This window comes from Kryptolebias marmoratus, linkage group LG11 (assembly GCF_001649575.2).
Source record: "Kryptolebias marmoratus isolate JLee-2015 linkage group LG11, ASM164957v2, whole genome shotgun sequence".
Taxonomy (NCBI): domain Eukaryota; kingdom Metazoa; phylum Chordata; class Actinopteri; order Cyprinodontiformes; family Rivulidae; genus Kryptolebias; species Kryptolebias marmoratus.
The window spans coordinates 16936509-16949341 of NC_051440.1; the positions used below are offsets into that span (position 1 = coordinate 16936509).

The window sequence follows — 12833 nt, forward strand, 5'->3', positions numbered from 1 at the left end:
AAAATGGAGACTGTTCTGTCAATTAAAGCTAGGGCCCATCCAACCTCCCCCTCCCACAGATATACACTCAGACATCATTTCTGCCTTAATTCTCCCTCTCTCCCAGCTCTGTGTTAGACAGATGCGTCAGTGGGACAATAATGGAGTGCTGAGGCATGTGAGTGAGTCCTGAGATGACAGAGAGCCCAGCGTCCCAAAATCCCTCTCTACTGCACCATGGTTCTTTGTCATAGTCTAATCCTTTCTCACTGGGAGAGAGTCCAAGAATTACATTCAAAGAGAGAGAGAGAGAGGCAAGATTAAGACAAGTAATGCAAAGCATGTTTAATGGATTCATAGTTAAAGCTAATCAATAATTGGCAACAGATTTAAAAGAAGTGAAATATGTTGGGAAGGTCACCTAAAGAGAACATTACAAAGGAAAGCCTGTGACTCAGATGCATATGCTATTAAGACTAGGTTTAATTCTTTGACAAAATCCAAATTAAATAAAGGCTTTTAGAAGCAGTGCAACAGAAAGAAAAAGGGACAACAAGAATGGAGAAAAAAGTCAGTGGCCACTGTGTGTGGGTAGAGGAGTGAAAATGGAGAGGGGAAAGAGCCAAAATGAAAATAAGTGAGGGTGGAAGACTAAAGAAATTAGCTCATTTTAGTTGACAGACCAGAGCCAGAGTGTTTGGAAGTGATAAGGTAGAGAATGTGCAGCACAGGCAGAAGTTGAAACAACAGCATCTTCTCATCCTCTCATTAATACCACTGACACACCATTAAACACTCTTGTTTCCAGCATAGCCATTTCTAAGCAAATACATGCATGCATACACAGGCCTGGAGCACATTTGTTGGCGCTAATGGTCTGCGTAATTCAAACACAACAGAATTAGTTGAAATAAAAATGCATTTATGTCCCTCTTGTTCATCGGCAGGTTGCTACCAAGCTAATAGTTTAAATTTGTGAGAGAGATTTGGAGAGTAATCTTCCATGAATTAAGATAAATGATTCCCTTAAGAACACAAGATTATTCCCCAAGCAGAACATTGTGACCTCTTATTGATATTTTTATACATTGTGAGCAAACCTGGTTTTTATGTGTAGCCATTTTAGACTCTACATTGTTGGCATGAATCTAAATTTTCTTTCCTTACAGACTAAATGGTCTCACAGTAAGAACCAACCCTGAAACAAAAAAACATACATGTATACACACACACACACGTATCTAAAAGCACAAAACTGACAAATATTTGCTGTATTGCAACACCCATTAAACACTTTGTTGTTGTGCATTGATTTGTCTGTGTAAAAAACACGTTGAAGCTGACAGACTGATCTGTAACAGACAGTTGCTTCACTTTTAGTTCAGATATTCACCCATTGCAACCTTTTTGGAGTGTCAAGTCCCTCAAACTGTTCTAATAAAATTAGTAGTTAGTGAATCAGATCCAAATGTAGTACCATTCAATTTATCACAACACAATTTTTCCTTTACGTGATGTGTAAACCATCAACATGCTGGTTTAGTGAAAATTTTTGTGGAGGGCTAAATGTGTACTCCTTGATGCTGCCCTGAACATACTCAAATAGTGATGAAATTAAAATGTGCAATGCCCTTTTACAATAAATTTAAATCTGTAAACAAAGCAAACACACAAAAAAGTATGAGCATGCTTCACTGCATAAATGGCTTGAATTGGTTTATTTCCACCGTACCTCTGTAAAAAGTAACATCAGTTCAGAGCAATCTGTGAAAAAAAAATTACAAGTACTTGTCAGAAATAACCTGTGATGACTGATTTTACACTGTCACAGCACTGGTGACTTTGACACTCGTTTACTGATAATGTGTCAAAAAAGTGATTTTCAGCTTGGAGTAATAAGGTTTCTTCTTTTTTTTCTTTTTTTCTTTTTTTTTACAAATTATAGGAGATTATATTGGTGTGACTAAAGCATAATATTTAAACAGACCTTTCTTTTTCCTTTGTATTCATGCTGTTTTATTTTTAGACCTAACAAATAAATATATCAGTCTACATCTCCTATAAAATGTAAATTTCAAAGCAAAATATACTTCTCTGTTGTCGATTTTGCCAGTCAAATGTTGTCCCTGTCTTCTTTGAATTTGGATTGTTTCCAGTTCTTTCATCCCTGTAATATATTTCATTAAATGTCTTTTTGTCCTTGTCTCTCAACTGGTCCATCATGCCAGGGCTCTGACTGTTGGGATTTTGCACACCTTTCAAGTGGAGTATCAGCTGGCACATACGTTACAAGGTCCGGTAGTGAGAGCAATGAATGTCCACCTCGACCAGCATTGCTCTGATAAGTTAGCCTGGGGACACTTGGACTCAATGGGAAATATTTTTCCATCAGTTTAAGGGATCAAGTTTTCTCTCTTTCTGTGTTACCTCTTTTCTCTGAGTCGTGTTGTGATTACACACCCCACCTGGCATACCACCATGTTGTCCAGGGTGGTTGTTCCCCACACTTTGAAGTCCCTGCGCTGGCCGAAGGAAGAGCAAGTGCATGGTTAGGTCTAAGCAAGAAAACAACTTGGTTAATATCAGAAAATCATCATAATTATGAGGTAAAGATTGAATTGTTAACATAATGGTGTACTTTTCTTTTTACCCTGTAATTTACAAATAATAGCCCTGTTGTGTATATTTGGATGGATAAAGACAGATGGTGGATTTGATAAAACCATATAAAGTTGTGTGTATTTACTAATGGTTTATAACCCATTATGAAATGATCAAACACAAAATGATTGGAAATTAATCAATGTCAGCGTATTCTGAATAACAAATGGTCATAAACTTGATAATAATCTGCTTTCAGGAACTGTGCTTTCTGTAAAAATGCAATTGTGTTTAGAACTATTTCAGTGATTTACATTAAAAAGTTATCTTTTTTCACATCACGATCCTCCATCTGTCACAACATGAATTCAGCATATACCAACCAGTGAATTAAACCATTGATGTTTAGAGTGGCTGTCTAACCACTGTCCTTAAAGTAAATATGAATACAGTACATTCTGTCAGGGTCACATTAGGCTTCCTATTCACACAGCTCCACATCTATCATGGTTTCCTCAACAGTGAATCACCATTGTGCTGGAATTCAAGGAAACCATAGCAACTTTGAGGCCTTGAATGTTATTGGCAAAACCAATGAAATGAAAGAGAAAAGAGACGGAAGTCAAGCAAAAAAAATATATAGGTGTTTGCCAAAACTGTTAAAGGGCTGTGGAGGAAGTCGGTTATTAAACCAGTAATTTCAAACAAGTGCTGTTTCAGTGGTTCTTTTCTTAAGACATTTCTTTAAATCTTTATGTACCATTTCAAATTTGAATGAATTATCGCTTTAAAACAAATGTACATATCCACACACTCTCTGTCATTATGTTTCAGTTAGCTGTTAGAATCAGCCAACTTACTCACAACTGTGTGATTGTTGTTGATGTCAGTAAGCATATGATGTGTATACAGCATTTAAAGATCTACTGTTACTGTAGGTTTGAGTTTTGCCAAAAGGAAAAACTCACATTAAATCAGAGAATTTATGATTTTATCCAAAGTTAGATTAAAAAGTTATCAGCTAGTAAGCATAATACATATTAGAACATTGTCAATTTGGCATGACACAATTATTTTGGTCAAATTATTATGCAATATTATATTATATATTATACATATATTATATTATACTATTATTATGAAACTCCTGCAGAAGGTGCCCCATGTTGCACCAGAATTGCTACAGCTAACTGTTGCTGCTATTTGTGTTTGAAAGTATTTATAAGCTAGCGTTTCTAGGAACCACTATGAAATTTAGGAAATTGCTGTTATATTTAGATGGTAACAACACGCCTTGGTCTTGGGCCTGCTCAGATTAACAGTTAGCCTGTCAATCTTTCAGAATTAATTAGTCGTTCAAACAGCTATCTGCAGCAAGTAAGATATAATGATTCCTATTCTATTCACAGAACTCTATTTCAAAGGATGTGAATTATTGCTATTAAACAAAAATAATGTTGTTTTTTTTCTTAGACATAATTCAAGTCTGTTTGGGTATTATTTTAAATGACACAAATAAAATTTAAATCAAATTAAAGAATAATGGTAGCAAAAATAAAAAAAAAATGTTTCTATATTTTTGTATTATTGAACAAATGTTGCTTTTCCTGTGTAAACCCCTGCTCAAACACAATCACTGAAAACAAACAAACAAACAAAAACAAAACAAAACAAAATAAACATTTGTTCTAATTCAACTACTTATTTATGCCATCTAGTAATATAAATAAAAGCAGGTCATCATTTCCCCTTTTTATTATTATTATTATTATTATTATTATTATTATTATTATAACTACATTATCTGTCTGTTTTTTAGTGTTTGTTTATGATCCCCACAGTCAAGTTGGAGAGGTTAAAATAATAGAACAGTGGGTATCACCACTGCAGATATTTCCGAACATGTGCACACACACAGACACAACTCCTCCCCCCCATCCACACACACACCAAAAATCAAGAAAAAGCCAGACTGATGCAGACAGAAACCCAGAGAAACAACCTGAGGTCAGTGTCGAATCTGGAGCTGCAGTGGTTTAAGAGAAAGCACAGTGGCCTACATTACAATGACACTGACATATACTGTACAGTACAGCACAGTAGACTCTAAACTGTCTGCTTTAAGGCAATGTGATAGCAGTGGCATGTTTTACATTGTCAAAGGGTTTTAAACTATAGTTTTAATAGTAAAATGACAAACGCAATGAAAAATTAACCAAACAATTGCAAATAAATAATAATTTTAAAATTGCAAAGATGCTAAAAATGTGTATCTAATTGGATGCATGTCAGTGTAGAGGTTAGTGAAATGATCCAAAACATTGATCAGTCTACTTACAAAGCCTTTGTTTCGAAGCATTGATTCAAGCTCCCTAAATTAGTTTTTACTTGTTTCTTTCATAATCTGTTGTTGTTCTTATTTAAAATGCATTTTCTTGCAACTGATATTAAAGTATTTACATATTTAGAAGAGTAATCATAGACTCATGTCAGGCTGTAGTAAAGCAGTGTAGGTAAATAGTTCCGTCAAGTATAGATGAGCTAATCAAGCTTTGAAAAAGCATTCACAACTGAGTTTTTACCATTGTTCACTTTTTAAAGACTAATGATTCATTTCTTTCAATTTTCTTGCAGGCACAAAAGGCATCAGTCTATGAGTGAAATGTGACAGAATTTTTATGGTTTGCCATCAGTTTCTCTTGTAACCATAGAGACATCAATAACAAATACAAGTCTGGAGGCTTAGGGACTTGTTCCCCAGAAACCCATAATGTTAGCCGTAGAACCCTATCCTAGCCACATTATTGTTGTTCTGCAGAACTGAGGGTAACCACGTAATTTGTGGGACATACAGATAAAACTGAGCTAACAAGATTGTCACATCGATGGGGGGTCAGTCAAAACTCTTGAGCCAATTAGTGAGTAAAGAAGGTGGATGGAAAAAAATAAAACAATTGTACTGATTGTTCTTTTGCAAAAAGGCAGCATTTAGTCACATTCAAAGCTTAGAGTGACTCAGCTGGAGATAGGACAGCAGCCACCCAAGAGAAAGGATTCATTTTAACCCTGCTGATGTTGTCAGGGAAGAACTGTCTGAGTCCTTTTTTTTTCATGAGTGAACACATTAACCATTGTACTCCTCTCTGCTTCTCACACTTGACTATAGTGCAGCACAATTGAATCAACTGGTTGATAGTATTATGCTAATTTGAGGCTTCCTTCTTCTTTTAATATTAACACTCAAGAAGAAGAGGAAGAACACAAGAAAAAAGAAATAGTTGTCCGTGTTTGCATGTGTCTGAATATTAAGCACATTAAAGGCTTCCCAAACAGCTAGTAGCCTCTTATGATTCCCTAGCACAGCCAGTGCCATGCTGTGCTCAGAACATAATAAGAGTCTGCTCTTTTTTCAACCCACACATACTGTAACAACTAAGAACATGTTATTTTGCCAAAGCAAAGAGCAGCCACTGCATTTGGCTGGAGACTAAATATGCTCTTCCCACAGTTCTTGATAAAAATTAGGAAACTTGAGGTTGACTGTTTGTAGAGATCTACTTGTGACCATACACTGCCAGAGGTACTGCAGAAAAGACTAGCACCTCTTTATATCTTCATTTAGAGCTTAGGAAACGCTCAGAGTCACTGAAAATATTTTATTAATTAATGTTTGACAAATAAAGCAAAAGGTCAAATTTTCTGAAGTGGGGTTGAACTATTAATATCTTACCTGTTGTAGACAGCTCTATGAATGACGCCATTTTGGAAAGTTAGAGATAATGTCTTAACAATTTTGCAAGCATATGGCTAGTCTGACCTAAGCCAAAACAATAGTGGATTGGTGCATCTTGCAATTACTCCAAGCCCAAACATTTCATAGTTATTGATGAACACACTGAATGGGTAAAGTGTCCCAGGATGGACCACAAGTACTACAGCTAGCTGCTGCAGCTATTTGCAGTTTTAAATAATTATAGAATCTTTGTAACTAATCGTGTAATGCAAAGTTGACACATAAAAAAGCACATTTCCATGAACTCTTTAAAATTTTAGAGAATAGACCTGTTTTAAGATGGCAGCAATCCACCTTAGTGTTGGCCCTGCTCAGCTGGCTGATGGTCTGGTCAGATTTAAACTCTACATCAGGTAAGATAACATTTGTTCAAAACCTTTTCACATATCCCCACTTAAAAATATTTAATAACCAGTTTAAAGAGTAAATAACTGCTAATTGCTGCTGGTGTACTAATTGTTAGAAAGAAATGTTAATATGCATGTCAGAAGACAAATCATAGTACACAACAATGCCAATCAGTGCCTTCTAACACATGATTGTCTCTTGTTTTTACAACATGTCAAGACTGAAAGTTTTCAATGAAGTCTTGTTGCTAAATCACCATGGTCTGTTATTATCACACAAGTCATACTTAAATTTCCTCTTTAGATCATTTTTTTAAACTGTAGCCATTTTAAATGACTGGTTGGATTGAAGGGTTGAAAAGCATGTGTCAAAATCAGTCAAATACATAGGAAACTGTTAAATGGCTGTATAAATGACATCAATGTAATACCATAAAGAAGGCATTTCAGCCATCACAGACAAGCCACACTTATTTATGGTGGCTGGCCTTGTGGCTGACATTAAAATCATTGCTCAGAAACTAATTGAAACACATAGAATCTGGAAAAAAGGTATAACAGAAAACAATTTGATTTCATTTACTTGCTTTGCTCAAGTCACATTTCGCTGACTGAAATTAGCTCACTTTGTTTTCTCCATAATAGCAACACAACATATGCATTTATTTATTTATTTTTTGGTTGATTAATATCAGATTCAGAAAATAACTAGACTCTGTAAATGTGCTTGTAAGGTAAAGAAAGCCACAAGCTGTGTAGAACTGTGTGATACATGTATTTTCCTCCTTTACAGTCACTGAGAAATCAATGTTAAGAACTAAGCTGAGGCATTAAACACCAGCAGCCTATCTGACCTGCATAGAGCCCCACTGTGAGGTATAATGCAGCATTGTACACCAATTACTTAAAGACCCATTCATGCAGACACTAAGTAAATGCATAGGACCGTAAGATAGGGGTTTGTGTGGGATACCACTTACATTACTGCCTCCAGCCTTTATGACTAAACAACTTACACACATATAAATATACTGAGAGAAGAAAATGCATCAGAGGAAACACTTTCTGATTAGAGAAATACAAATCAAAGTTTTTTATTGTCATTATTGTTTTTCATAGCCTCATTGTCTCTCCATAAAAATAGTGTTGCTAAAAAGAAAAAAAGAAAAAGAAAACACAAAGTAATGTTTCAATATCCATGGAAAAGCCCCAGCACCAGACATTCATTTGTTTCACTTCAATCATTTGGGTTTCCCCCCCAGAATGGTCACCAAAGCCTTGTAACACTGCAACACATGTCTGTTCTTTTGAAAAATTAGCATCGGAATGAGCCCTTGCAGAGACAAGTCAGGCAACTGCAGTAATGCATTACTAAATTAGCCCTAAACACTACACAAGCCATTAAGAAGCATGTCAAAACCAAAGAAAAACATATGCAACTAATAGCAGAAAAAAAACATTTTGCAACAACTGTTATTAGACTGCATTTCACTTTTTGTCAGTTGAACCAGTGGAGAATCTTGTGCACACTAAAAAAACACGCTTAGACACACTACAAAGAAGCACTGGCACTCTCAAAGAAACACAACTTTGCCTCAGCCAACAAAGGGTTAAACCTTAGCTGCAGATATTCACTGCAGTCCAAAAGCATTTGGCTGATAGCTACTGAACAGCACAATCTATCTGTGCCATTTTGCTGCTATTGGACAAATGTTTGTGTCTTTTGCTTATGTGCCTTTTTTAGGTTTCTTGATCTGGAAATACCATTTCATTGCATATAATATTTGGCAAAGTAAATACTGGTGCACACATTTGGACTGTATTTAGAAACCGATGCCTTTATAAGGTGTTTTTTTAAACCATGTTCTAAATATTGATCAAAAACAAACTAAATGTCCCTTTTCTTACATTAGACAGTACCACCTTTAACTTTCAGTCAGAAAAGCAGTTTATTTTTTTTTTTTTTTAAATAGAAGTCACCAGTTAGAAAATAGTTTCAAAGTACCTTTTTTCTAGTATAATCTGCATGTTTTACCACTGTCTGACTTTAGGCTCATTTATATATATATATTTATATTTTTTTTCATATTTATATACTTATGTATAGACATGTACAAGGGGAAAAAAGATGTTTTGCACATATTTGTACAAAAGAAAGTAACAGTTTTGCTCTTTGTGCATTCTATTGCATGGACCTGTGAGCAGAGAAGAGAAGATGAGATTGAGCAGAGTCTAAGACAGATCCACAGAGAGAGTTGCTCAGATTTGGGTCTCCTGAACCTTCTCCTTGCCGTGAGTAGTTTTAATGACGTAAGGATCAGCGATGGTGCTGATGTGGCTGTGATGATGCCTGACTGAGCGGTGAAGAGAATTGTTCTGAGTCCAATGGGCTCCGTAGCTCCCTTGTCGCGATGAGGATGAAGATGACACATAGCCAGGCTTAAATGTGTTGCTGTTGTGTTCCACTAATGTCGGCAGTACCAAGCCTGTGTCATCAGAGCCACTAGATCCAGATGTGGGTGGTGGAACAGGAGGAACCTGTTCCTCCATCTGTATGATCTCTATGGTCCTGGCTGCTGCCACCGTACTCCTCTGTTGATGCCTCTTGCGCAGTTTGTAGAATGCTATTAACATGGCAGCTGCCAGCAAGGTAACAGCTACAAAACAGCCAATTATGATTTTTGTGGTTTTCATCACCTCATCCAGACTGGCAGCTGGCCCACTAGGGACTCTGGCAGTGGGAACTGACACCTGCCTTGGAGTCTGAGTATTTTGGAAAAGCACAGTTGGTGTGGAGATAAAGACAGGTTGAAAGACAGAGGGTGAGGCAGGGACTGTGGGCTTAGGCTTAGGGGTCTCTTCCACCTTAGGCTCCAACACTTCCACTGTTACAGTTGTAAAGTAGGACAGATTGGATGTGTTAAGTTCAGCATTGCTGACGTTTAGATAGGCAGAGGCATTGGAATTTCCTGCCATGTTGCTCACCATGCATGTGTAGATTCCAGTGTCTGATGGGAGAACATTGGAGAAGTTGAGTGTCCCATCATTAAGAACAGATATCCTTGGATGAGCTGAGCCATGGGTTAACACAGTCCCATTGGGGAGAAGCCATCGTACTGAGCTCATGGCAGCTGTGCTACACTTCAGTTCTGCCACTCTTGCTGCTGAAATGTTCAGATCTCTTGGAGCATCGTGTATGACTGGTGCTGAACACTGAAAAGTAGTCTGATCAACTTCTACCAAGTATCTTCCTCTCATGTGGACTGGGGTGTGGCAGCGTCCACAGCAGGTGGAATTTGTGGGAATGTATTCTCTGAGCCACCAAGAGAGCCAAACTACATCACAGTCACAGCGCCATGGGTTGTGGTGTAGATGTAGCTCTACTAGGTACTGTAGAGGGGTAAAGAGGTTATGGGGAAGGGATGATAAATTATTATGGGCTAGATTGAGTTCCACCAAAGCTGTGATGTCATCAAATGCATTCCTTTCAATATTTGTTATGGCAGAGTTCATAATCCAAAGTTTACGTAAATTCCTAAGCCCATGGAAGGCCCCAGGCTTCAATTCTGGGAAAACATTTTCTGATATCTCCAACTCCTCTAATCCCACTAAAGGTGACAAATTTGGAAACTCCCTTAGACTGCACATCCCCAAATTTAGATACTTAAGGTTATCAAGACCCTCAAATGCCCCATCAGAAATGTACTCCAACTTTCTCAGCTCCCCCAGGTCCAGTCTCATGAGTGAGGGAACACGGTTGAAGGCATAAGAGGGGATGCTCTCAATAGGATTGTTTCTAAGCCACAGCTCTCTCAACTTTGACAGATACTCAAAAGCTCCACTTGGTATGACTGTTAATCGGTTGTCAAATAGTTCCAAGGTATTGAGACTAGTCAGGCCATTGAATGCTCCCACTTCAATCTGCCTGATAGCATTCCTGCCCAATTGCAGTACCTCCAGATGATGCAGATGTCTGAATGTGTCTGCTTGTATAGTCTCTATGCTGTTTTCCATTAGGTTCAGGTATCTGGTGTTGGCTGGGATATTCGGGGGGACCCTTATCAGGCCTCTGCGTGTACACACCACCTTGCTGAGCTGGTTCGTACAGGAGCACACACCTGGACAGTTTTGTGTGTTAACTGAGCCCATCTCAGGGCCCGTGGACTGGCATATACTGAGAGCAGGCACCATGAGAGAGAGCACGGCGAGCAGGGCTGTGTTCCAGGTAGGCTGCACACTAACCTGGCCCAACGGACTCATGGTGTAGAGGGCTCATTATTCTGCATGGTGGGGGGAGACGGGACACACCAAAGGACAGACCGCCCTATCCTGGCTGGAGCAACTCGAGGCTCCCAAGTTCCATCGACAGTGCAGGAAGATTCTGCATCAACATTTTATGTGAAGGAATGAAGGGAGAAACAGACAGGAGACAGAATGAGAGAGATTATTAAAAGTGAAACAGCAGATGAAAAGCAAAGCAGCAATGTGAGAAAGAGGTTGAGTAACAGCACTAGTGACTTACCTCATTAGTTTTAAAGTGCTCTCTTTTGCTGTTTTCCAGAAGTTAAAAACAGCAGTAGTGCATCACATTTATTTATAATTCCTTTTCATTGAATGACATAAGATAAATGTTTTCTTTTCCATTCCTTTTGAAAAAAGTGATGTGGCCCTCTATTAGTCAAGGGTACAAAATGGCTCCTGATATTTAAGACTCAGAACAGCTTAGAAAATACTCACAGCCAAAGGTAAGGCCATGAAGTCTTAGCCGGTGTCTGGATCCTCTACAAACTCCCCCCTGCTAAGCTGCAGATTCCAAGATGCAGCTCCGCTGTGGATAAATCACAATGATCCATTATGCAGTTAATTGCAACAGAAGAGGAGGAAAAAAGGTGAGTAACTGAAATTTAAAGGAAAAAAATCCTCTTTTCTGTCAGCATCTGGTCCATATGTTGGCTCGTTGGTTGGTCGCCTGTTTGGGTGAGAGACCTCCCTTACTGTGACTTTGCCAAGGGCTTGTCGGTCACTGATTAGCCCTGTTGTGACAGAGGCTGAGAGACAAAAAAAGGCTAAAGAACTCCCGGCACAGTCATCCCCCTCTTCTGTCATCCTCTGCGCTCCTCTTGCTTCCTCCCAATGTTGGGCTGGCCCTGGTCAGAGCAGCTGCATGCTGCCGTGTGCACAGTTAGCAGTAATCCGTCTATTCCTCCTGGGGGGAGGGGGGGTTGAGGGTGGTGGGAGAGATGGTGGCGCTGAGCGGGGGGGGGAAGATGGGAATACGCTGCACTGTCGGAGCTTCGCAAAAGCTGACGGAGGAGGGACAGAGCACTCTTGTCCTCTTCTGCAATGTGAGGAGAGAGAGGATGACGCTGAGAGGATGATAGTGGAAGTGGGTTCCGTATCAGTATCCATAAACAGAGCAAGGTGTTGAGGATTCTTTTCTCCGCTCTTTCTTTGTCCCCTGGATGGTTTCCTGCGGGGTCCCTCTGCTTTCGTACTTGTTAATCTTTTCTCCAGGGTTGAGGTAGTAAGTTGTGGCAGTAAGCCATGTGTGAGGCTGTCAGACTTGCGGCTTGCTGGTGGACTACTGCAGTAGTCGGAGTAAAACACAGAGAGAGAGGGAATGAGAGAGCTTGAAAGAAGGAGAGAAAGAACCACTGACAGATCAAGAGCAGGAGAAAGATAGAGTGTGTGAAGGAGAGTGTATGAGAGAGCGATGGAAAGCCACGCGAGCGCTCTCACAGCCAGCCCACCGTCACAGAAACAGCAGGACCAGCATTCTTATCCTCATCTCTTCTTCTTGTTTATTCTCCAATCTCTTGCTTTTATTTGCCCCCCCCCCCTTCTTCAATGTGTGTTGGTGTTGCAGGCAGCTAAGATGCACGCTCTGCCCCCTCCTTTTGTCCTTCAGTGGGAACGTGAATGCACTGCTGACGCACTCCTCTCAGCTGCTCAGCCAGCCTCAGAGCAGTGCATTGGTTTGATGCAGTGCTTCTGTGTATTAACACATTCAAACCCCCCATCACTCCCTTATCCCTGCTTCTCCCTCCCTTCACTGTAACTATCTTCACTTCTCTTTCTGTTTTCTTCTGTTTAAGTTTCTCACATGTTCTGGT

At 39.1% G+C, this 12833-nt stretch overlaps 1 protein-coding gene across 2 annotated transcripts; it reads right to left on the bottom strand.

Annotated features, from left to right (window-relative positions):
• Positions 1-7972: 7972 nt before the first annotated feature.
• On the bottom strand, positions 7973-12535 carry lrrc4.2 (leucine rich repeat containing 4.2). 2 transcript variants are annotated; one of them, XM_017406208.3, is made up of 2 exons: positions 11458-12535; positions 7973-11101 (listed from the first exon to the last, which is right to left on the bottom strand). In XM_017406208.3, the coding sequence occupies exon 2, from the start codon at positions 10978-10980 to the stop codon at positions 8980-8982; it is 2001 nt and encodes a 666-aa protein (XP_017261697.1). In that variant the 5' UTR covers positions 10981-11101; positions 11458-12535; the 3' UTR covers positions 7973-8979. The 2 variants fall into 2 exon arrangements, with proteins under 2 accessions (XP_017261697.1, XP_037834410.1); XM_037978482.1 differs by having other exon boundaries at positions 11243-12535.
• Between the last annotated feature and the right edge of the window lie 298 nt (positions 12536-12833).